At 41.5% G+C, this 25417-nt stretch overlaps 1 protein-coding gene across 1 annotated transcript in view; it reads left to right on the forward strand.

Annotated features, from left to right (window-relative positions):
- The window catches only part of LOC139298828 (dolichyl-diphosphooligosaccharide--protein glycosyltransferase subunit STT3B), a 68333-nt gene extending 42916 nt beyond the window's left edge, over positions 1–25417 (forward strand). Inside the window, exons 4-16 of the mRNA XM_070921611.1 lie at positions 1444–1509; positions 7978–8077; positions 9561–9659; positions 11706–11852; positions 15956–16004; positions 16704–16858; positions 17726–17937; positions 19320–19507; positions 20292–20463; positions 21015–21188; positions 22271–22384; positions 24417–24623; positions 25343–25417. Of these exons, the coding sequence (XP_070777712.1) occupies positions 1444–1509; positions 7978–8077; positions 9561–9659; positions 11706–11852; positions 15956–16004; positions 16704–16858; positions 17726–17937; positions 19320–19507; positions 20292–20463; positions 21015–21188; positions 22271–22384; positions 24417–24623; positions 25343–25417 (1758 nt within the window). The remainder of the gene's footprint in view (positions 1–1443; positions 1510–7977; positions 8078–9560; positions 9660–11705; positions 11853–15955; positions 16005–16703; positions 16859–17725; positions 17938–19319; positions 19508–20291; positions 20464–21014; positions 21189–22270; positions 22385–24416; positions 24624–25342) is intronic.

Raw genomic sequence — 25417 nt, forward strand, 5'->3', positions numbered from 1 at the left:
TTGAAGTTACTATCATTTACCAGTGATTATTTAGATGTAATTTAATCATTAACACAGACAGTATTTAAATGTCTTCTCCTGAGGGCCGATTAGACTCTGCTTTTACAATAACAAATGGTATCCGCAACAGTATTACATACATTAAGCAAGCTCACTACACATAAAGTCAGTTCTGCAGTACTAAAGAAAGACCAACAGGGACAGAATCACCTGTAATATGACAATACAACAACCCATTTAATGAGCTTGATGACTGATGTTAACGAGACTGTGAAGTCATCAAAATCCTACTCTGAAAATCTCACATTTGATGGGATCAAAATCAGTCATCGGCAGATGTAATATAAAAATCGCCCCATCTCCTCTAGAGAAATAAGTCCTCTTCTGCCAACCCAAACAGAGCAACAAAGCCCCAACACATTATAATTTCCTTCTTCCACAAACACCTTCTTATAGGAGAAAATGATAATCAGGTCACCACAGACCTACTTACTGTGACCCATCTCAGCACATAGGGAAAGCACTGCTTGAGGACGGTTTATTTCTGCATGCTAAAATATGAAGCAGTGTCTGTGTGCCTTTCTATCTGTGAAGTTGATTGATTGGTTGCCGATCCAGGGGGCTGTCTGTGATGCTCTGCTGGGTATTTGGGCTAGGAGACCACCTTGGTCCAGCGATCATTGATTCCTCCTCATCAGGAAATCTCAAGCATTGTTGGACGCAATCAAGCTTCTTGACAAACCCTCCCCCTCCCCTGCCTGTCACTTGTACTCTCCCTGAGTTTGATCATTTGAAAGGTCACTGTTGAATGCATCTTTTTAGTATGTGTGTGTGCGTGTGCGTGTGCGTGGAAGTTTTTATTGTCTCAGTGTGTTTTTAAATGTTAATGTGTACACTTGTCTGATTTATCGGCCTGTGGCGGGGAAGGAGAGCTTGTTTACAAGATGTTTTCGTTGGTCTAGTCTGAGCCGCTCTTCGCTCATCCTCTCTCTCACCACAGCTGGCTGTTCCATATCTGCAATGATCATTAAGCTGTGATCATTAAACTACTTTTTAAAGATGCACAAAATATGCATTTGTCTCCTTTTAAGCCATTCAAAGTGTAAATACAAGTTGGATACACATTATCCATTTTCCATTACAGTTTTGAAAGAAAAGTCTTAACTTGCTCTTAAATCTGGGTCTAGTGTTCCAGCAGTGGGCGACCATAAAACAAATGGTGAACCTTTAGTAGAGAGGACAGCATGCACTCAGTCCAGATATTTCTACTGTAATTGAGAGAGTCATTATCAAAGACAAATGTGCTCCCTGTGGTGCTTTTTAGTTTCCAGTGTCCCTGAAACACAATGCATCACATGTATTATTTGACAGTGAAGTATATATGGCTACCATACTGCTGTGACTCTTGTATCATTTTGTGATCTCCTTTCTTTTCTCTCGTAGGTGAAATCAGTGAAGACAGGCTCGGTTTTCTGGACCATTGGCTGTTGTCTCTGCTATTTCTACATGGTAAGAATAGTTCACACACACACAAACACACTGGGTATGTGCTAACCATTGGCTGGATTCTACTTAATCATCCCTGGTTTATCTCAATGGGAATTATAAGTCAGGATCACATTATGACTGCCCTCAGAAGATGAGTAAAAGGTGACGAGTTCATATCCATTTAGGACCCAAATTCTAAATATTTTGCTATTTTATATTTTCTTTCATAATTTAATTTATTTTCGGACTCCTTTAACTTGTCTACTCTGCTTTTTACACATTTCTATTTTTATTTGTCATAAATATATAATGTGTTTATGTACTTTGTGTTTCTGTTTTCAATGCTGTGCAACCAACTGCCCCGTGGAGACAAAAAGAGTGATTGACTAAAATCACTGAGTAGAGTTCAGTATAATTTAGTTTTTTATTAATTCTGGTTCTGATTCTGCTTATTGATGTCCTGTTATTTGAGTCAAAGGAGACACCAAAATATATTCAAAGCAAAAAATCTCAGCACATTTGCGCTGTCATAAACAATCATCCGTCATAAGCAATAACAAGGGATTCCATGATTCTTTTCAGTGAATATGAAAAATTAAGAAAAATATGAATATTCTGTATTTTGCCATGCACAAAGAAAATTCACCGTTTTATACTTGTCTTTACTCGAGTTGAACTGATTCTGCAGCACTTTGATTACAAGAGTGGGCATCAAAAACGCTGCATTCTCATACAGTGCTGCAGGAAATGCTTTTCATGTTAGTCAGACTTCCTACTTACTGTGAAATTGTCATGTATTGTAACTGTATTCTAAGTGCTAGCTCTGCCATTTTTTAAAAACACTATAGCACTAAATTTAAACACTACATATGTGCGTTGACACAAGCTGCTCCTAACTCTGTCTTTAAGCATTGATAAGTGAAACTGAAAAGCATGTTTCTCAACAAATCCCATTTTATATGTATTTGGAGCTAGTTATAAATTCAGAACTGGTTCTTGATAATTAACCCTGCAATTTTCCTCTGCCCAGCTTGGACCTGGCAATGCATGGGAAAAGGGGAGGAGCAGTTCAGCCAGTGTTTTCTGCATCAATTATGAATTCGGGCACAGGCCATTGGGGGGTTGATGAGAGAGATGAGATAAAAAGACTCAGCGACAAATTGTTTGGCTGTGTGTGTGTGTGTGTGTGTGTGTGTGTGTGTGTGTGTGTGTGTGTGTGTGTGTGTGTGTGTGTGTGTGTGTGTGTGTGTGTGTGTGTGTGTGTGTGTGTGTGTGTGCGCCTATGAATATCTCCAGATTCTTGCTCATTCCAGGCTTAATCTCTGTGGCCGGCAGTGAGACAGATATCAAATGAAACAGATTACCGAAATCCAGCTTCATCGATCACACTGGGCCACAGCATCCGAGGGGGGGTGGGGTGGGGGGTGGGGGGGCGGGTAGAGAGGATTGGAGAGAGAGGAGTGATGGGAAGATGAATAGAATAGGAGACAAAACAGAGGATGAAGATAGGCAGAGACAAAGGAATAGAGGGAGGTGTGGAAAGATAAGGGGGTGGCAGGATAGAGGGGACAGAGAGATGGAGACAAATACAGAAGGATAAGACAGGAGAGAGGATACATTGTTATGTGATGTGCAACTTCCGCACTGTCCTAGTCAGCAGCAATGGGAACATTGAGTCTCCATGCTTCAGACCCCCCCCTCCTCTCCTCAGTGATGTGATGTTCCTCTGTACTGTATCTGCAGACCACCCACTGTTGCAGATGAGTCCTCTAGCAGTGAGCAACAAACTAGGTTTGTATGTCTCCATCAACACCCCCAACCTCCCGACCGCCCCCACTGTCTCCTTTTGGTCCTGCACACAAAGTGCCGCATACACTTGTTGACACCCCCCCCCTACTTTTTTACCACACCATCACCTTACGCTGTCAGTTTTATCAGGATACAGCCAAGGCTACCTTTTCCTGTGGGGCTTAATCGAATGTGACACTCGTAAAGCAGATATGAAGACAGACAGATCCCCTGCCTGGATATTGGCATAATCAGATAGGAGAGGACAGAGAAGGACGAGATTAAGAAGATGCATGGATAACTGCACTGCACTGTCCATCCCCAGCTTTGGGAGCTTTGACTTTTCTCTCTAAACCTTCCACAGTCCCCTCCAGCAGGGCAACCTGTAACTTCAGGGCTCTTTTGCTTAATCGAGTATTGATTAAATGCTCTGAAAACAAGGCTCCTCTGGTGATAGTTTAAAAGATATCACTTTGTTTGACTTGATAGCCATGCTAGCGGCGTTGCTCAAGGGATGTTAATGGTGGAGCCACCACTTTGGTCCTGACTGCAATATCTCAACAACCAATGGATGGATTGCCATGAAATTTTGGACAGGTGTCCACAGTCTCCAGAGGATGAAGCCTACTTGTAATGCCACCAGCCTGCCAAAGTGTTAACCTGTCCTGTGAAATATCTAACATCTATCTAAATCTAAACTAGAATATCATTGTGATAACAGTAAAATGTAAGCAGGAGTCTGGCCTATGCCCAAATTTTTAGCCTTGCAACGTTCACCATCTGACTCGTATGCAGGCTTACACATCACACATAAACAGAACTTCATATTCATTTTCACAAATGGACAGAATGACAACTAATAAGAGCACATAGGCAGCCTGCAAACGCTTGTGCACACAAATACAAATGTACACACCCACAGAGTAAACCCCCTTCTCCCTGTTGCATGCTGTGTTCTCTATATCCTCTTCAGAGTGGCCCCAAGATCATCAGATAAGCCCCGTATAAAATGCAGAGAGCGATAACGGCTAAAACACTTTGCTCCAAACATTTTCTGAGTCCTGCCCTCAGCTGTTAGCCTGTGGCTTGGACAGAGGTCTGGCTGTTAGAACCATAATTTCAAATAGAGCTTGTTTGTGCGCACACACACAAATATACACACAGAGCTTTGGTTTTTATCCTGGGCATTCATCTTTGCATGATCCCTGTAATATGACCAGAGGGCCAGTTTCTCCCCTTCTTTTTTCCTCCAGTTGATTGTGCACTCTGCTGGCATGACCGTTCATTCTAAAGACTCGAGAGGTGAATCTGCAGCAAAGTTGCATCGTAGAGTTTGCTGAGTAATAGACACTGTAAATACACTTCAGGCCAATATCTAAATGAGAATTATGAATGAGAATCTTATCCTTAGCCATGCTAGCGGTATGGCTCTAGGGATGGCAATGTCAGTCGGCAGTCGTCCGACCACTTTGGTCCAGGCTGAAATATGGGTTGGATTGGCATAAAATTTGGTAGAGATATCCACATTGCCCAGACGATGTGTCCTACTGAATTGGGAGATCCCCTGACTCCCTCTAGTGCTATCATCATGTCAAATGGTGTCAAGGTTTATAACCAAATACTTGCAAATGACATTCCAATCAGCCTCAGCTGTACTTTTTGTTAGAGCTAATCAGGAAATATTAGCATGCTAACACAAAAAAAAGCTAAGGTGGCTAACATGGTAAACATTATACCCACTAAACATCAACCTGTTAGCATTGTCATTGTGAGTATGTTAGCATGCTGACACTAGCATCTAGTTTAAAGCACTGCTGTGCCTAAGTACTGCCTCAAAGAGCCGCTGTCACGGCTACAGACTCTGTCTTGTTTAGAAATAGATGTAATCAACTTGGTGCCAAATTACACTAAAAAGCAAACAAACACGGATGCCTTGTGCCAGCTGAAGACCATTTCTAAACCCTGATTAAATGTCAGTTTGGTAAGTGAACTCTGTAGAACACAATGGTAGATGACTTATACCATTTAGTGTGCAAATTACACAAGTTATTAGACGTCCTGTTAATCTCCACTTTGAGTTGCCCTGAACACATGGGAATTTTTCCCTTCCCTCTGACATGACATTGAGCCTCCTACGCTTTTGCCCAGTTAAGTACCCAAAGGGAAAAACAAGCCTTAGAAATAATGTTGACTTTGACTTTGAGTCAATAATGCATTTCACGAATACCAGGGAGTCTAGCTCAGATGGATCAATATTAAAGAGGCTTTTTTTTATTAGGTTTACTCTGAGAAACACTGGTGGGTTGTCATGGTTTTTGTGAATTAACACATGCCATGATTTCACAAACATGCCTTTTGATTCTTAGACCTTCACAGTTAAGTGGCTGGGTGACTTATCCATCTAATGTATAATATCTTTTTGACTGAGTTAAACTGCTCGTTGTAGGCGTTAAGGAGCTGGTTTGTCTGACAATTTATTGCAGATGCAGCATGTTTGGTACCTTCGGTAGATTGCATTATTATAATTACGTGTTCTTAATGCACTGTTTCTATTTTCCTGACTGTATCCTACACACTCATTAGATACTGAAGAATACAGCCACAGAGCCAGTAGCCTTGCGCACTGTGTTTTGAGTGTTATGTTTTCAATTAGTTCCCAGCCAGTCACCAACAGAGACTCGATCAGCCGCCCCTGTGTCAACACTGAAAATGAGTCTTAAATTGAAGTCATTTCTGGTATTCATTCAAGTTACGGTTCACATGCTACTAATTGGCTGTCAGCATCTGAAACAACAGATGTAAACGACTGCCAAAAGATAATTGCACCCAACCATTCAGCGTGGAACTTATTTAGGAGTTTTCCTTTCACTGTCTGCCTTAATGTAGCATATTAATGTTTTTATCAATTAGGCATGATGTGCTCGTTTTTCCTGTGATTGCATAAGTGTAATGAATGCTCTTTTCATCGTACTTAGCAGGTGCAACGGGGCTCTTTCTGACAAGCTGCTGCGAGAAGGATCAAACAATTTGCATCTCTGCAACCTCTTTTCCTCTTTAATTCACTCTCCCTCTCTGCTGTTTCTCCCGCTTTCTCGGTTTCACTTTCTAGTACTTTACAACTCTCCTTTCTCTTTTCCTCTGTCTCACTTTCTTTCTCTCAACACTCTTGCTCTTTCACTCTTTCTCTAGGCTCTCGTCTTTGTCTAGTGCTCTCACCGTTTCCATTTGCCCTTTGCTGTAGTCAAGTACAGGCAATTGAAAACTTGTCAGTGATGTTTTTGTAGAGTCGTTTATTGCCCCCATATCCTGCGCTGTGATACTTGGCGGACCTAAAAAACGCTTGATGTATAATTTTAGTGGAGCTTTTAAAATTATTGGTGCATCTCACATTTTAACATCTAACATGTAAAGTATGATTGCTTAGTTTTATAGATTCTATATACGTCCTTTTTTTATAGCTGTGTGCTTGTGTCTAATAGCGAAGAGACAGTAAGAAGTTTTTACAACCGTTCTTGAACGATTCTATTCAAGGTGTGTGAGGTGATTTTTGTGCAGGGCTGCATGTGTGTAAGAAGGGCTGCTTGTATATATGGATTGATTTACTTTTTATTTAATTCAAATGGAGTCCATATGATGGTCACATATTCAGTTTTTGTTTTTAAGTATATATTGTATATTAGAGCTGTAATGGTCAACCAGCCAATTGACAAAAACTGCCTTGACCCTGACAAAAACAAATCTATTACCATTTTGATAACTGATTAATTGTTTCAATCATTTTTTAACTAAAAATGCCAAACATTTGATGGTTCAGCCTTGTGAAATGTGAAGATTTGCTGCTTTTCACTCTGTTTTAAATAATTGTAACCTGAATATCTTTCATAGACCAGACAAGTAATTGATCAATTGACAAAATATCAACAGAAAAATAATCGTTGGTTGCAGCCCTACCATGTATAAATTAAGTGGTTAAATTAGAAACTGTTGCAGTCCGATAACAGTAAACGCATTCAGTGTTGGCAGAGGGTTAAACATTGATTGTGGTGGCCGACCCTTTGGGAGTGTGTGGCTACAAACAGCTCTGAATTCACAAGCTTCAGTAACTTATGAATGCACCATTGTGGCAGACTTTTAAATCTGCACTTTGAATTGTATTCCCATGCAGACCTTTTAAAGCAAGAAATAATAAATGTAACAAAAACCTTTATGCATGGGCTTATTTTGCTGTCCCAACATATTAGACATATTGTCGCTGTTCTATGATAACCATTTATCTCCAAAACAGCAACTGTTCAGTTTCAGTTTTGTGACATGCATTTTCATGATAATCCAACCGGTTTTTAAACATTTTTTCTTAGCTTCAGAAGTAGGTCATGTAAAGGAACACTTCATCATTCAGTTTAGCTAAGAAAAAGAAAGAATGATTTTCTTTGGACAGCGACTATGTGGGAAACCCTTAGTGTTTTAACTGGACTTGGTTTCGATTAGTTCCCGTCATTGTGGCAAACCTGACGTCTTTCCTGCAAAGCTAATTTGTAGCATCTGAACAGGAAAGCCTCCGCTCAGCAGGGTTACCTCATTTGAAACAGAATGAAGAATAATTGATCTTATGGGCCTGTTGTTTCTAAATAAAGAATGTATTAGAGAACAGATGATGTCCTAGTCGACTGACTGACATGTTTTTATGTGTGTGTGTTCTAGGTGTCAGCATGGGGAGGTTATGTGTTTATTATCAACCTGATTCCTCTGCATGTGTTTGTGCTGCTGCTGATGCAACGCTACAGCAGAAGAGTCTACATCGGTAAGATGCGCACCCACACCCACACTCACAAGCATTTAAACCAGACAATAACTTTTACTGTGTGGCTTGATGTTTAAAACTCCCCCACATACAGTAGCTGAAATGTGTTTGCAGATCGTCTCCCATTAGAATAGAAATGTACGCGATAGACAGACAAACCACTACTCCTTCCTATGCGTCTCCAAACATCGTTGCTCAAGCATTTGACCCTGAAACGAGCTCAAATGCCCAGTCACGCCTGTGCTCATCTCTCACAACCGTAAGCATTCCATCATCGGCAGTGCAGACATCCACACACCCACGCACCACTTAACAGTAAATGCAGCCACCTGCTACCTGATCCTCTTTATTTCTTTTTTTTTTTTTACCATATACCAGAGGCAGAGCACTGGGGAAGAGGATAGGCTTGTTATTCCACAGAACACCCCAGTTTCACAGAGCACGTGGCAGCTCCGGCACATTATCCGTCAGCTCAGAGAAACTCCAGCTTCAAACCCTCCACCATCCACACATCCGTCGTCAGCTTAGCTACGAGCTTGCAGCAGGCACTTCTGTTGTGGTCAAGGAAAATGATACCATGTCAAGTATCATTTACACATGATTATATGTTGTACTCATTGTAACCACAAAGGATAGTCTTTGAGAGCTTTGAAAATAAATGATGGCCTCCTCACAGTGAGAGGGATTTGACCTACGTCTGCTGTATCTCCAGATGGTTCAACAATGCAAGGCTGTTAGATGAAGTGGAAAATTTCCCTCTGCCTTCAGTGTTCCTCAAGGATATGTGCAGCCAGAGCATAATCCAGCAACCTCATGCACCTTTTGAGATTATTTGTCAACGTATTCTGACAAAAAAGATAGTAGGTCTTCAAGCGCTTCCGATATTCCTCACCTTCCCTCCTCTTTACATCTTGCAGCTCCTCTTTTCAGCACAGGTGTCTCTCCATCACTACGAAGGAAAAAAGGAAAAAACATCCTGGTTTAATAAAATGCCTTGCAGTCTGTGTTCCCTCACAATTCATCTCTCTCTGTCTTGAGTCAATAGCAGATGTGTGAGAAAGAGATTGCTGAGGGCGGTCACAACTACTTCAAAAACGAGGCACACTCTTCAGGAAGAGTATGAAATCTTAATTAAGCTGGTGCGTCTGTGAATCGGTTCCCCCCAGCTACAAAGGTGGGAGTTGCACTGTTCTCAGCACCGTCGTCTCACTCCCGGCCTCCCCACCACACTGCACCGAGCCAGCTCCCATTTTCTCAGTAAATGACATTAGATTAGGTATTTTGTATTTACTCCCTCTGAGGTGCGACAGTGAAAATCGATAGACTTTAAATACTTCTATTGAGGTTGATTTCCCTTAGTGGGACCCAAATTGGAGTGGTGGAACAGAATAGAATGTTTTTAGTAGTGCAATAGTTTATTTTGATTGTTTGATTTCTCATTTGGTCTCCTCTCTCTCTCCCTGTGTCTCCACCCTGTTTACAGCTTACAGCACTTTCTACATTGTGGGTCTCGTACTGTCGATGCAGATCCCTTTCGTCGGCTTCCAGCCAATCAGGACCAGCGAGCACATGGCTGCTGCCGGTAAGTCCCTCCACCCTCTCTACCTCCAGAATTGGCTGATCCCCCGTTCTTCTTGGAAGATCCCTTCTAGAAAATTTCGACATGAATGATGAATTCAGCATTTTCTTGCTGCCTGATTTTCCAAGTTATGACTCGATCATACCTTTCTCACAAGTGCGTGATGGCACAGCCCTCGAATTTACTGTTTTAGTTCACTCTCACCTCTCTTGTCAGCCTCGTTTCCCACTGTACACTACTCACTAGTTGGTGAACATAATTATGTATTTAGCAGCTAAACAGCCAAATATATATATGCCAATATAAATAGAAACACAACTCAAAATGAATGCTAATGTTGCTCTGTGTCTTCTCAATGTCCAAATAGACCACTGTTTGCTAGCACGTTCGCTAAATCAACTTAATTAGGTGATAATGTGTCATCATAATAGGTGTATCAGTGTTGTATTTTAAGTCGATGCAGGATTAATGCTACGTAACACAGACTTGTGTTATAATTCATACCTTGAATCACAGTAAGATTGTTTGCACTATAAGGAACAAACCTGTTTAAAGGTACATAAAGTAACTGAACAGACCGTCTGTCTGGGTTTTATACAAGGACACATTGATACAGTGCAGAGATTTTATTTCAGAGCTTTCATGTCGACTTCCAACCCGCCCTGACCCTGCCAACAAATTTATTCCGCAAAACACAGGGGAAAGGCTCAGGCTGACTGCTGTAGTTCATGTATTAAAGGTGCGACTTTACATAAGCCACTTGCCTGTTATCCAAAGCACCTTACAGAACCGTGGATGCACACACTTTAAGATTGGTTGGCTGCAGCGGGAATTGAATCCCCTTGCACTGACAGCGTTAGTCATGCTCCGTGTGCAGAAGAACACAGGACCTTCTCAGCATACATTTACAAAATAGAAAATAAGTAAGCGGCTTCACATGCCACCCATATGGGTTTAGCACTTAAGCACTTTTCATTTATGGCATGTGGGTAGTTTATTAAACCGTATTCAGTTTTTCCTCTCAAGAGTGGGCCCATCTGCTGCCTGACAGCACGGATGGGTGCGTATGTATGTGCATGACTCTAGTGTTCGTTTACATCCAGATTGGGAGAGGACTGTCGCTGGCGGCTTTAGGAAGCTGAGCAGCACCTTTTTTTGGAGAGAGAGAATCCTCTCAACACGTACGTTGAAGTGTCCCTGTTTTCCTGGGTGTCTACAACACAAGCGGCATTATGAGAGGCTTTGAAGAATGCACCACCAAAAATCATCTCTGCCTCTCTCTGTTTTTGGCTCCCCACTCATTCTATCTCTCAAAGAGCGAGTGTGTTTTCATGTCGCCAGGGTAGCAGCTGCTCAGAACATCTGGTGGTAGCATTCAGGGAGCGCAGTGGGAGATGGGGAGAGAGTGACAGAGCCATGGTTGGTACCCTTGAGATGTCAGCCCCTGAGGCAGGCAGGCAGGGTGGCATGGAGTGACAAGCGTGTTAGCACCATGGCGGCTATCCAGGAGACAGGCGGGGGCTTAACCTTGGAAATGGGTGAGACCTGCTGTTGGCGGTCGTGGGCTAGCGGAGGAGTAAGGCGATATCACACAAGGTTTGTCAAAGGATGGGAGGTGACGAAAGGGAGGGAAACCAGGCCTCTTTTCAATTTTTTATATATATCGAATTCACCATACAAACAGAGGCACACTGGAGAAAACGGCACTGAGAAAGTGACAGAGCAAAGGAACTGTGACCGAAGGGGCCTTCGAAAAGAAAGGCAAGGCAAGGGGAAAGAGAAGGGCTTATTCACACAAATCTGTCTCATGCATTTGAAATATGTTGTCCCGCAGTATTTGTCTTTCACATCTGCATGAACAGCCAAAGGGGCTATCACGAACTGCTTTGTGGAGAATTCTGCCAAACTGACAACGGCGCCTCTTAACCACGGAAACCCACTTTGTACCCTACAGGAGGCAGCATGAATCAGGGCCTCCTCAAATATTCAGTGTGAGTTTCCTTTTGTATGTTTGCTCATTCTTTTGTTTCTGTCTGTGGCTTCTCTCAGGTGTGTTTGCACTTCTCCAAGCCTATGCCTTCCTGCAGTACCTGAAGGACAGGCTGACCAGACAGGAGTTCCAGACACTTTTCTTCCTCGGAGTCTCACTCGCTGCCGGCGTGGTCTTCCTCACCGTGATCTATCTCACATACACAGGTTTGTTTAGTCAAGACGTGCATGGTGCTTTCCATAGAAACCAGCTAACTTCTTGTATTGTCTGTGAAAGTACAGCAGAAACAATTGGTCGATAGAATATTACTCAGTGCGTAATGATCGATTAAGTCAATTACACTGGGGAACAATTTGAAAAACATTTTTTGTTGAGTTAGATTTTTATGCTGATTAAAACTAAAATTGGCATGCTGATTCCAAAATTGCAGTCAGTTTTTTTTCTAGCACGTCAAGTTTTTTCTCCACAGCTTACCCTCCAGATAAGCAAAATTCCACTGATTAGCTGTAGTAAGACTTGCCAGCTGATTACGATTGGACTCATCTACAGCTACGTGGCAACTTGTTTGTGCAGTCACAATTGAGACAGTGCGGTGAGAGGTGTGTGCAGCTCCCAATAGGTCAGTACTATCGCACACATATCTGTTAAGTACAGTATTTTTCATATTTTTTAAGGAAACGGGGATCCTATAGTTCAAAAACTTGACGTGATAGAGAAAAACTGAGATCAGTTTTGGATTCCGCACCCAAAAATTAGTTAAAAACAGCTGTCAGACCTAACTCAACAAAAATTGTGTTCCCCAGTGTTATCAAGGAAAAATGCCAAAAGAAATTTGGTTTCAGCTTCACACTTCTGGGAATTTGCTGCTTTTCTGTGTTTTGTGTAATTGTAAATCGAATGTCTTCAGGTTTTAGACATGTTAGTCGGACAAAACAAGCAAATTGAAGACATCACCTTGTGCCCTGAGAAACTGTGTCAATGTTCTGACGTATTATAAGCTAAATTGATTGAAAGATTATCAGTTTCAATCAATATCGTGGCTTGGCAAAGGGAAAGACTTGTCATTAATCAATATACATATTACTGAACAAAAACAAACAGCTAATCCAACAAGGATGAAGAAGAAAAAAAGAAAAGAGAACTTTGAAATTTGAAAAACTATTAATTAATGCTGTACTACTGAATGTCTTGCATATGTTTACATCGATCTGCTCTGAGAGAACTTGTTATAGTTTATCTGCCTGTAGCATTATTTTCTCATCAATACCCACAACTGCATACATAGCATACAATAAACAGCTTTCCGTGTAAGGTTGGTATATGAAGTTGTCTAGGCTATTGGCAACAGAAATATACCTGCCCAAACCAAGAAATATAAAATTTCTCTCAAATGCAGCCACATTATTCTTGCGAATGTCAGCACATTCAATGAAAACGAACAAAGATGGCTGATATATGAAGTGCTGTTATGTAGTAAAGTTGGTGAAGAAGCCAAACTATGGTCAACAAAAACCTTTTTTCCTGGTGCATAACTTATATGACTTTCTAATAATAGTTTTAAACTACAATATTGAAATAGAAGATGTTAATGTTTTCACCTCCATCTGTTTGTCTGTTTATTAGCACAATATATAAGAAATTACCCCGAATTTGGCTGAGATGTGGTGGACAGATAGCCTTTTGTGCAAGGATCAGTTAACTAGATGTTGATGGTGATCCAGATCTGGGATTTGAGCCATTTAAGATTTTATTTTTTTATTTTTTTGCCAAAAGTCACAGTGTGTTCTTACACTATCCCCCAATGGTCTGACCTCCAGGCCTCCCCAGCGGGCTGCTAATCAGCACTTGGTTTGTCAGAAAATGAAACCTGGAAGGCAAATGATAAACAAATATAAACTGATATGGATGCTGCAGCTTTGCTAGTTGGAGAACTGTTGAGCGTTGGAGGAGGATCGTGGTGGTTGGTGCTCTACTGAGTGCCTTTTTGTGAAATATTTATGTGTTGTTTTTGACTGGCCTGGTTGAACCCTGATGTGCACGGCCAGCTGGTTGAACTTTGTCCTTGTTAATGTTTTTCTCCATTATTTTCAGCTCTGGCCGGGTTTATGGTCACAGTGGAGGCCTCAACGTTTCAGACCTTTCAGATGTTGCCTCCTTTCTATTTATTGTTTTTTTATTTTTTATTATTTGTTTCCTGCTGAAGTTTTCAGATTTAAGATGTCGGAATCTTGACCTATTCATACAATACACATGGCATACCCTTTTATTTTGAAAGCACTGACGGTTGGAAGTTTTAGTGCACAAAAGCACACATTCCACCACAGCAGCCATTTTAAACACCTATTTACAGCATCACACACTAATGGTGTATTGCTGCAGACTGGTCCCAAGAAAGCTGATATAGTTTACTGTGTATGAAGAGAGCTCACTTATCCCCTCAGGTTCTGTATGCGCACCTTTTCTGCAGTGTGTAATGAGCCTTAATAAAGTATGTGACTGTTTTTTACCCAACGTCATATATTGGGTTTCTTACCTTGAGTAATGTAGCAGGTTATTTATTTGCCTTTACATAATCTGGAGTGACAGAAGTGTCAGATTGGTGGTCAACACTGCAGCCAGGCCTTTTGCCCAGTGCAAAGAGATGGTGGCACATTACATCTACAGTAAAATTGATGTCCTTAGATTGGTTGCCCGCCTGCTTTAGAAGTGATTGGCCACTCATGTGGATGCAGAAATCCAGTCTCGTGAGAATCCCGGCTTCAGCTGGACATCTGGTAAACGTTGTGATCTGTCAGCCATCTGAATTGAGCAGTGGGAGTGGACGACTGTTTAGTGATATGCCAGTGCTGCGGGTGAAACTGCGCATGTCCTTCTCTGGTCTGTCAGACTTTTTTTTTTTTTTTTCTGTAGCCGGATGGGTTTCCTCAGTATCTTGAACACGGAGCCAAGTATTGATTGGTTACATCTGTGTCATCCGTTAAATCACCTTTCAAAAGATCTCCTTCATCTCACTTTTACTGCTTTTTGTTCTTTTTTGTCTAGCCTGCTGTGGTTCAGCGCTTTGTAACATCTTATTTAAGAAGTGCTCCATTTTTTTTATGTCATTGTTATTATTAAATGCATTAAGCACAATATATTTTAAAGAGCATCAAAGGACATGATACAGCTATACGTTGGTGCAAATGCGCCATAAAATGTAAGAAATGGGGCTAATGCTTTTGTTTGTGTTGTCACACGTGAGTGTGTGAGAAGCTGCGAGAGCCTCCAGGCAACAGTTCAGAGCTGAAATGTATTCCAGATCAAAGCTTCACCAAAATAAGACATTTGTATGCGCACATAAAATGCCCTGTGCGGTCTAATTTGCAGCTTAAATGGTTTCAGTTACATTTGTAAACAAGTCAATTCCAGTAATTAAGGACCATCAATAGAATATATTTTCAGTATTGACACATTCTGAGGTTTTCTTGTTTTTGAATTGTAGTTGGTTGTTTAGTCGCTGGGCTTCATATGAATGAAGGATGAGGATAAGATTTTTCTCTTTAAGTCAGAACAGTTTTGTTATTTCAGATAATTTTCAGATTTCAGGGTATTTTTCTGTGCTCTTCACACTGGTTCAAAGTGGTCGGAGCTCAGTTTTGTTTTCTCTGTTTCTTCTTTCTGTTTTGCATTTGTTACGTTTCAAATCAAAACACAGCGTTTATACTTGAGGTCGAACAAACCAGTTGAATTAATTTCCTTCCTCATAAAACATTTGCAAAGCTGATTTATTTATTTTTGTATTATAAATCGTGATTTTTTTTTTTTTTTCTTAAACATCCACCTTTCTTTTTCTTCACCACTGTTGTCAGTGTATTGCTGCATTTATTACCGCCACCAACTGTTTAATAGATAATAGCGGGAGACTAAGCCTCGCACCCGTCACACAATACAAACAAAGGGAAGAGCATTACGTTACTCCATTGGGTTCCCAGTGTTTTTTCTGAGCTTCACCTTGGTTGTCGTTTATTTAGTCATAGATGTGTATTATAAAGACATTCTTAAGATCGGAGACAAAGTTTTCAGGGGCTTGCATATTATTATACAGCATATTTTTCCTCAAAATATTACATTTTGGTGTAACAAAGGACAATCTAACTAAAGTATTTTTGAAGTTGTTTTGATATATTTTCCTTTGCTTATCTTTACATTAACACAATTAAACCACCTTCCTGCAAACCTACCAGCTGTCCTTGTATTCCAACGCTCAAATGAAAGCATTAAAAGAACAAACGTTATATATTTCTTTATTGATTGGCTTTTCTTTCTCCAGGATACATTGCTCCGTGGAGTGGCCGTTTCTACTCTCTCTGGGACACTGGGTAAGCTCTGCTGACCTTCACACTCACTCTGTCGATGGAACACTTGTTCAATCGAGTGCATGTGTGTGTTTTCTAAGACGGCTATAAACCCCCCCCTGCACCATCCCAGAGGGGAAAACAGCACAGCACGGATTCTGTGGTGAACTGTCTTACTTCCAAATAGCACCAGGCACCCTGTGTTCTCCAAATGCACTGCAACGTGTTTGATATTTCAGCACACCCAATCAATCCCCCCCCCCCACACACACACACACACACACACACACACACACACACACGTTTGCTGACTGAAGCAGTTTGGGATAGATTTTTTTTCCCTCTTTCCTCTGGAGGCTGATACTAATTCCTTAATGTACTGTGTGTTTTCTCTTTCCCCAGCTGTAATCACACAACACTTTAGTGAGAAATATTTAAAATTGTATAGAAAGTGCTGTACAAAAGCCCATAACGAATAAAGAGGGAACACACAGATCAAAAAAAAGAACATTACTCATCTGTAGTGCTAAATGTGTTCATATTTTATCAGGAGGGTGCTGGGGAGGTAAATTATCTTTTTTCCCTCATAATTCTGGAGTTAATCAGGAGGATCTATTGTATAATTTGTCTCAACACTCCCAAGCGCTCAACCCAACATGAATTACACTGCCTCTCCCTCCCCTTCTTTCTGTCCTCCTCCCTTCACCCTCCCTCCATCCCCAGCTATGCTAAGATCCACATCCCCATCATAGCGTCGGTGTCAGAGCACCAGCCGACAACGTGGGTCTCCTTCTTCTTCGACCTCCACATCCTGGTCTGCACGTTCCCAGCAGGCCTCTGGTTCTGTATCAAGAACATCAACGATGAACGAGTGTTTGGTAAGAATCAGCTCTCCCATCAGCCTCTGCTGTACTCAGTGTTTAGTGCTATGTAGTAAATGTTAGCATGCTAACTGTTGAACAAGGTAAACATTAAACCTGCTTAACTTCAACATGTTAGCATGCTGACGTTGAGCATTTAGCTCAAAGCACCAACACTGTGCTTAAGTGCAGCCTCACAGAGCTGCTAGTGTGGCTGTAGCTTCTTCATTCAGCTCCTCCCGCTTCACAACTCTATTGTGTCATTCCTTATTTGTCAGTTTGAGTGGTACTGTCCTTTAATCAGTAATTGTTCTGTTGTTGCTGTCCTTTATCTGCTTAATTAAAAGTGAGCTATGATTAACATGAATGATGGTAAATAGTATATCACGAGTCAGATAAATCCGTGTGCCTGAAAGAAAAGCACTGAGTAGGACTGAACTTAAAAACCAACTCACACCAAACTGTTATGTTTATGGAGTAAGACAGCCAGGATCAAGGGCAGAGAACCTTTGAGCGCTACAAACGGTCCTTCAGCAGTCTGTTTCTCCCTCACACTTAATCAGCCTATTACAACTATTGATTAGCCATGCACCTGTTGAGCGGGTCGGCACTTTTCAAGGACGGAAAGCAGCCGGCGCTCTCTCCATTTAGGGTTTGACTTCTGCAGAGCCAACATAGACTGATTATGCTGCGTTACTTTTAACAACTCAATTTCTCTTTTTCATGTCTTTATCTCCTTCTCACACCCTCTGCTCCATTTCCTGTCTCTCCTTTACATTCACACCGTCTTTCTCCTCGTCTGACCTTTGTCTACTTTGTTTTCCCTCCTTCCCCACACCCCCCGCTCCTCTCACCCGCCACCTTCCTTTTCTATTTTCCTTGCAGTGGCCCTGTATGCCATCAGCGCCGTCTATTTTGCCGGTGTGATGGTGCGCCTGATGCTGACACTGACTCCGGTGGTGTGCATGCTGTCTGCGGTGGCTTTCTCCAGTGTCTTTGAGCATTACATGGGAGATGACACGAAGAGGGAGAAACCCCCAGCTGAAGACAGCAGCGACGAGGACGACAAGAGGAATTCTGGCAATCTTTATGACAAGGTCAAGACAAGACAGAATAATTCTTGAAATTCACACCAACATCTACAGAAATAATGTCACACAGTGTTGCTCTCCTTGAGGAAACTCTCCCATTCTTTGCACTCATAATCTGCGATCCTTGAATTTTGTCTATCAAATACCTAAAATGTAATACTATAATACCATGGCATACAAAAAAAGACAGTCACTGAAATATTTTGCAAAGTTCCCCATTGACTTTTTCACGGCTTTGCACAGGAGTTTTATCAGTTGCATGTTTGTCAACTTCCCTCCTCACTCCCCACCAGTTTTGCTCGACGGTTTCTGTAAACTGTGATTCAACTGTGATTCAGCTGCAACTGTTTGATGCTGTTGCCATAATTTCGCCGTCTCACATTGTCGAATTTTGATCTGACTGCTGCCACCCTTGAGCCAAACATAGACAAACTGTGGCGTTGTCTATTCCAGTCCACCCTGTAATCACATCAGTTCATGTGCTACCCGCACACATGCATCCTTTTAGAGGGGATGCAGAAATAACATTTTAGTTTGTACAATTGACAAATGCATCAAAAATGGTGTTTAAACCAGTTTTTGAACATCCCAATGGCAACATTGGATGCCTGCTTATGGGTGACAGTGCTTGTTACACATCTTTACTGCCCTGCATTGGTGGTAAAAATGCTGGACATTTTGACTATGCTTGAAGGCTTTTCCATTATACTTGCTGCCACCTCTGTCTTTTAACATAAAAATTACACACAATGTTTTTACCAGCGACTATCAGCAGAAATGTGTCAATAATAGAAGAAAAGCAAAAGGTTCTGAAAATGTTTTGAGGTTGGAAATACATTCAGCATTAAGAATACAATAACATTGAATGTAAACCACATTATTTAACAACATTATATACTGTGAAAACTCTACAGGGTACCTTTAAGAAAGACACTCAACCTTCTTACATGTATTTCTTCTATCGAGCAATTTATCAAATGTCAAGGCTTTGTTCGCTAATCCATTTGTCCTCTAAATTAGTTTTAGTTAGTTATGCACAGTACCTCACTTCTTACATCTCACTATTTGGCCGAAGTAAAGTGTTCTCTCTGTCCTCTTATCTACATCTATCTCCGCTCACCTTTAGCCACAGTTGAGGTGTCGGAGCAATTAATTGGAGGTGCAGGTGAAGCAAATTTCCTCCTCGCCAGAGTTTTCATCTCCTTAGCAATCCTCGGCTGCCGGTGTGAAATAATATTAACTTATCACACAGCATGAAAACTTGAGGATGCTCTAAGACACTTTGTTCAATTAGTTAATTCAATAATTTATTCCACTCAATAATTCATCTCCCCTGAATGCTGCAGACTTTGGCCGTCAGTCATAATAGTGTTTGTCTCCCCCTGCAGGCCGGCAAGGTGCGCAAACATGTGTCAGAGCAGGAGAAGGCAGAGGAGGGTCTGGGTCCAAACATCAAGTCCATCGTCACCATGCTCATGCTGATGCTGCTGATGATGTTCGCCGTCCACTGCACCTGGGTCACCAGCAACGCCTACTCCAGTCCCAGCGTGGTGCTCGCCTCGTACAACCACGACGGGTACAAATTATACATGCACACTTCAGTCGTAATGTGTTAATGGATGTTAAATAACCGCAAGGAGCCGAGCAAAGCCTCTTGTAATAGTTGCTCCACCTTGCATGCAAATGAGCACATACGTGTGAGTGAGCACGAACACACAGAGCAGCAGGATAGAGGGAACATATGTATATTTCATAAGAGGTTTGTGGAAATATTGATATTTGCACCTTTAAGTGTTAATATGATTGCTTAACTCAGTGTTTCTAGGTCACAGGAAACATCTGTGGACCATCTCTGAATTTACAAAAAGCTGATATATTATTCTCTCTGAGATTCTTTACAGGCATAATTATTCTCTTTAAGCATTAGGGAGGAAATATTGAAGGCCAAGACTAAATGCTAGACGCAACTTCTCATACATGTATTAATGATACCACGGCAGCTCTCAGACAATGGTTTAGCCGTGCTACTGGGAGCAGCATAGCTGTCACTCTGCTCTTTTTCTCTCGCACATACACACCCACACACTCCCGCACAAATACACACACAGACATAACATGATTACCATACCTACGGTTAATTGGTTGCCTGGCTTTATGGCAGCTCCAGCTCCTCGAGGTAAATTTAGGACATGAGCGTTCAAAGTGCGAGGTGTTTTTTAACCCTGAGATTATTATGCATGGATGCTCTATTTTCAGCTGTTGTTGCCCTTCTGATTCAAAGTCTTAACTGAAATATTAATAGCCTCCGCAGCCATATGCCTGTCAACGCAGTTACCTGTCAACCTTATTTTCCTTGTTAGGACGCGTAACATCCTGGATGACTTCAGGGAGGCCTACTACTGGTTGAGACAGAATACAGACGAGCATGCACGCGTCATGTCGTGGTGGGACTACGGCTACCAAATTGCCGGCATGGCCAACAGGACGACGCTGGTAGATAATAACACATGGAACAACAGTCATATAGCACTGGTGAGCCCTCTATCTGTTCCTCTCTTCTTTTTCTGTTTCTTGTCTTCATGTCTTTGCTCTCCTCCTGTTTTACTCTTTGGATTAATGCACATACAGAGAAATGAATGATTTCTTCTAGCAGCCACTGGATGATTAGCAAGCTCTCCACTGAATTTTTTATGTAATTGCCACATTGTATAAAACCGCTCCTTCCAACAAGCCAGATAATCTTGTTTGCTCAAACTTTTCCCATTGAATTTACACTGTAGGGGGATTTCAGTTAATTGCTGTCATATTCTGTGGGTTTGATTTTATTTTTTTTCTCTCGCTCTGCTGCCAAATGTTGAGGAATGTTTGTGTCTTTTTGTCGAGTCTCTTAAAGCCCCTCTAGCTTTCTTCTCTCTTGCTTTTCTATCTGCTGCCTGTTGTCTCTTCAGCATCAGTCCACAGGAAATGTAATTACAGAGAATGTAAAAAAATGTTTTTGACGTTGCTGTATTGAATCATCACGTCTTGTGAAACAGGAAACCCCAATTAAAGTACAACTTGTCATTCTTCATTCTTGTTATTAGGTGGGGAAAGCCATGTCTTCCAATGAGAGCGCAGCCTATGAAATCATGAGGTCACTGGATGTGGACTACGTGCTGATTATATTCGGAGGCGTGATTGGTTACTCGGGAGACGATATAAACAAGTTCCTGTGGATGGTGAGGATAGCGGAGGGAGAGCACCCCAAGGACATCAGGGTGAGTGTTAGACAGCGTTCTGTCACTGCAGCTATTCGCCAGGAAATCATGTTGCAAGCACTTCCACAGCAGTGAAATCAATGTTTCCTCTTCACTCTTACACGCTCACTCTTTATTATGATGCTCAAGGACAGACTCTGTTCAGCCCGTTGTGGTGCTTTCATGTTGTCCTCGAATCAGAGGCACATCCTGAACAGCAACCTTTTTTTTTTTTATGCAAGAAAGTACCAGATTGAGATTTTCAAGTTCATGATGTCCCTGTTTTTTCATTGTCTTGAATTGTCAACCTACTGCACCCGAATCTTCACCGGCACATGAATGCACCACACATAACTACAAGTAACAGACACAAAACCACATACAGTTGGTTGACCTCATCGTGGAAGCAATACGCTGCTTGCAGTCAAATGTTCAGTAGAAGAAACAGACTTGTTTAGACTTCCAGCGGCTGACGGGTTGTGTTCAGTTTTAAGTCTGACTGAAAATGTATCGCTGTATGCGTAATGATCTTTCCTGTCATCCCGCCACTCTGTTGTCACAGCGTTACTTTACCTGTTTGAAGTCTTTTGTCATACAGATGTGTAGAAGTAAAAAAAACAAAACTGTTTCTCTAGTCCCCTACCCCTACTCTGCAACCCGGTTGCTTAAAGCAGTAGTTTGGAAACCATTTTGGAAAATACGCTTATTTCCTTTCTTACCGAGAGTTACACTAGATGAGTCTGTACGGCAAATATGAAGCTACAGCCAGCAGATGGTTAGCTTAGCACAGTTCTGGAAACAGCTAGCCTGGCTCTGTTCAAATGTAGCAAAATCTGTACAAATCAAAATTGAATCTGTACAAAAACTGAAGAAAGCTTATAGGTGTATTTCCCCAAAATGTCCAACTGTTCCTGTACACACACACACACACACACAGGTTTCTGGTTTTGTGTGTAACAAGAGATTTACACATAATGTTGTAAAATAAGTCATTTTTAAACTAGTGTGGGACAAATTTTATGTTTATGTGAACATAGTAGTTTTTTATTGATATAAGTCATTATTTTCATCCACCATGACCTTATCTTACTTTCATCCTTTAGGAGAGTGACTACTTCACCCCTCAGGGAGAGTTCAGAGTGGACAAGGCCGGTTCACCAACTCTGCTCAACTGCCTCATGTACAAGATGTCCTATTATCGATTTGGTGAAATGCAGGTGAGGAGAGAAGTTCTAATTAAAGACTGGCCAATAACGTAGGCAAAAACTCTGCCTAAAAACTCTGTTTTTTTACACCTCTGCATGTCTTGGGTAATTGTTTTCATCTCCAGGTGAGGTCAGGTCGGGGCCACAGAGAAACTCCACTGAATTTAAAGATATGTTGTGGGGGTTATGATCCACTTCGGAGGTACAAATAATGAGTTACAGCTCTGTGCCAAGATCAGGAAGTAACAAGCAGCTGCCATCACCGATGAAGTGAAAAGTACGGCTACTATATATTATGCAGCATTCAGCTTTACCAGAGAATAACAAGCAGCTGCCACCACCAAAGGTGTAAAACTTCTTACTACTGTATGTTAAAAGCACAGCTGGCTGACAGACAGGCAGAACAGGATTTAAGGTGATGCCGTGGGGAGCTCCTGAGGTTCGGAGAGGGGGTTGTTGGAGGGGGAAAGAAAGGATGGAAGAGGAATATGAAGGATTGGTGGAAGCTTTGAAATGTGCCACGGCTACTTCTGGCAGGTAGCAGAGGGGAGATGAGAGGGATCCTTCTTGCCAGGTGCTTACATCCCCGCTGTAGATGCTGGCCGGGCCAACAGCTCAGCTGAGACGGGAGAATCAGTGCAACCGCCATCCGTAGACAGACAGCCAAAGCTCTGTGCAGTTCAAAGCGCTGTTTTGGGGGTAAAGAGATGGAGAGAAGGAGCTGGAGGACAGGAGCGAGTGAGCCTGGCGAGGGAAGGGAAGAGTTAGAGTGGGGAGGGGTAGATTAGGTTTACGGAAACAGGATGTGACAAGGGGAAATGGAGGCTTAGAGGACATCTGCAAAAGACAATAAGTAGAGTGGAGTGAACCATACAGCATAGGAGAGGATGCAGTTTGTAGCGGTGAGTGGAGATTAAAGGATGATACTGACAACAGTACAGAACAGAAAGTATGTAATGAATAGAATCAAGCCAGGGACTTCATATCTCCTCAAAAACCTACTCATTTATTTCCTCCTCTTAACATTTGAATGACAAGTTGAACAGTGATGCTGAATACACGTCAAGAGACGAAACTGTTGGGACTAATAATAATTTAATATTTCACACTCTGTGTCCTCTGAAGCTGCCTGAAGGCATAATGGAGATGCCAGGGTACCATAGATGGGAACGTGAGAGTGGAGACTGAAGAGAAAGGACGAAACAGGAGAAAAATAGAATAGAGGGAAGGTAGATCAAGATTGTAGCTTTGAGAATCGAGGTGACAAGGGCAAATCAAAAGTGAGAAGGACACAAAGAGAAGCAGTCGAGGGCTTTTGGAGCAGAATCAAGTGACTCACACAAAGTTTAATGAAATAGACGCCAAAGGGCAGACGCTGTAATCAAAGTGCTATCAATCTTTTTGTTTTTCTTTTATAATTGTGTTTGTCCTTGTCTTTATCTGTTGAGTGCTAACGTTTGAATTGGTAAAACTGGAGTGGGCTGAAATTTAATTAAAATGAAGGTACACTTCACTTGTCTTTCACAAGACGATTGTCAAATTTTGTTTAAAAAGTTTCCCCCTTTTCCCATTTCAGTTTTCTCTAAAGGAATAGCTCAACATTTGGAAAATATGCGTATTTGCTTTAGTTAGATGAGACGATTGACACCACACTCTTGTCTGTATGTTAAACTCCAGCCAGCAGCTTGTTAGATTATCTCAGCATAAAGACTGGAAACTGTTAGCCTGACTCTGTTCAGAGGTAATTAACACGTTCTTTAATTCGTATAAAAAAAACTGAAGTGTAAAAATGATGGGGGGGTTATGTGCCTAACTATTCTGGATTTTTTTCACCTTTAGACAGAGCCAGGCTAGCTATTCCCTCTGTTTCCAGTCTCTTTGTTAAGCTAAGCTAACCGCCTGGAGCTTCATATTCAACATACAGATATTTGAGTGGTATCGATCCTCTCATCGAAAGCTATTCATTTCCCAAAATGTTGAACTATTCCTTTAAACCAAGAGGCTTTTTGCAATTATTCCAATGACAAGCTTATCCGTCTCCCAGCTGGACTTCCGGACGCCTCCTGGCTTCGACCGAACACGTAACGCCGAGATCGGCAACAAAGATATCAAATTCAAGCACCTGGAGGAGGCGTTCACCTCAGAGCACTGGCTGGTCAGGATCTACAAGGTCAAGAACCTGGACAACCGAGAGCCGCTGGACCACAAGCTCCGCAGTGTTGTGCCCAAGCAGAAGTACACCTCTAAAAAGGTAGCAGGAGACATCTTGTTTTGTTGTATGTGAATTTACCAAAAAACACAATTACACTCATCAACACTTTAACTTAATAGCGTATTAGAAGTAGTAGTATTTCTACTACTACTGCTGTCAGTTACGTGCTCTTAATCTCTCTCTTGACAGTTGATTTCTGTATTCATATGTTGGGGTGTATGCAGGTGGGATGAAAGGTGAACGTGATGCTGCCTTGTAGTTTGGGGTTCACTGGATTTTCTTTGGAAAAAGACAAAAAAAATCATTATGTTATATTAATAAACACTATAGGTTGGGATCAGCGTAGGAAAGTGATTGTACATATAATGTACTAACTCAAAAGAGGGTTTTTTTTGTTAAGGTACTCTTTAATATGTATGATAATAAACACCATCACGAATAAACCAGATTACATTCTCCAATTTAAGTTTTTAAGACCAGGGTTATATTTTTTATATATGTATGTGTATATATATATATATATATATATATATTGTATATTGAAACAGAGTTGCTCTCCAAGTCACCAATTTCTGTGACACTAAATTCATCATATTCAGTTGTCATAGTCATTAGATCACATCAATAGTCTGTTTGACAGGCCGGAAGTGATATGTAAGTAATTTAAATCCCATTATATCCCGTAAATTCTACATGAAAAGGATTTTAGTTGGATGGTTTGTCATCTGATGGTTTTTTTTGTCCGTCCCTCCCACCAGACTGCCAAGAGGAAGCGAGGACACATCAAGAACAAGCTTGCCCTGAGGAAAGGCAAGAAACTACAAAAAAAGTAA

The sequence above is a fragment of the Enoplosus armatus genome, chromosome 16 (genome assembly GCF_043641665.1).
Source record: "Enoplosus armatus isolate fEnoArm2 chromosome 16, fEnoArm2.hap1, whole genome shotgun sequence".
NCBI classification, from domain to species: Eukaryota; Metazoa; Chordata; class Actinopteri; order Centrarchiformes; family Enoplosidae; genus Enoplosus; species Enoplosus armatus.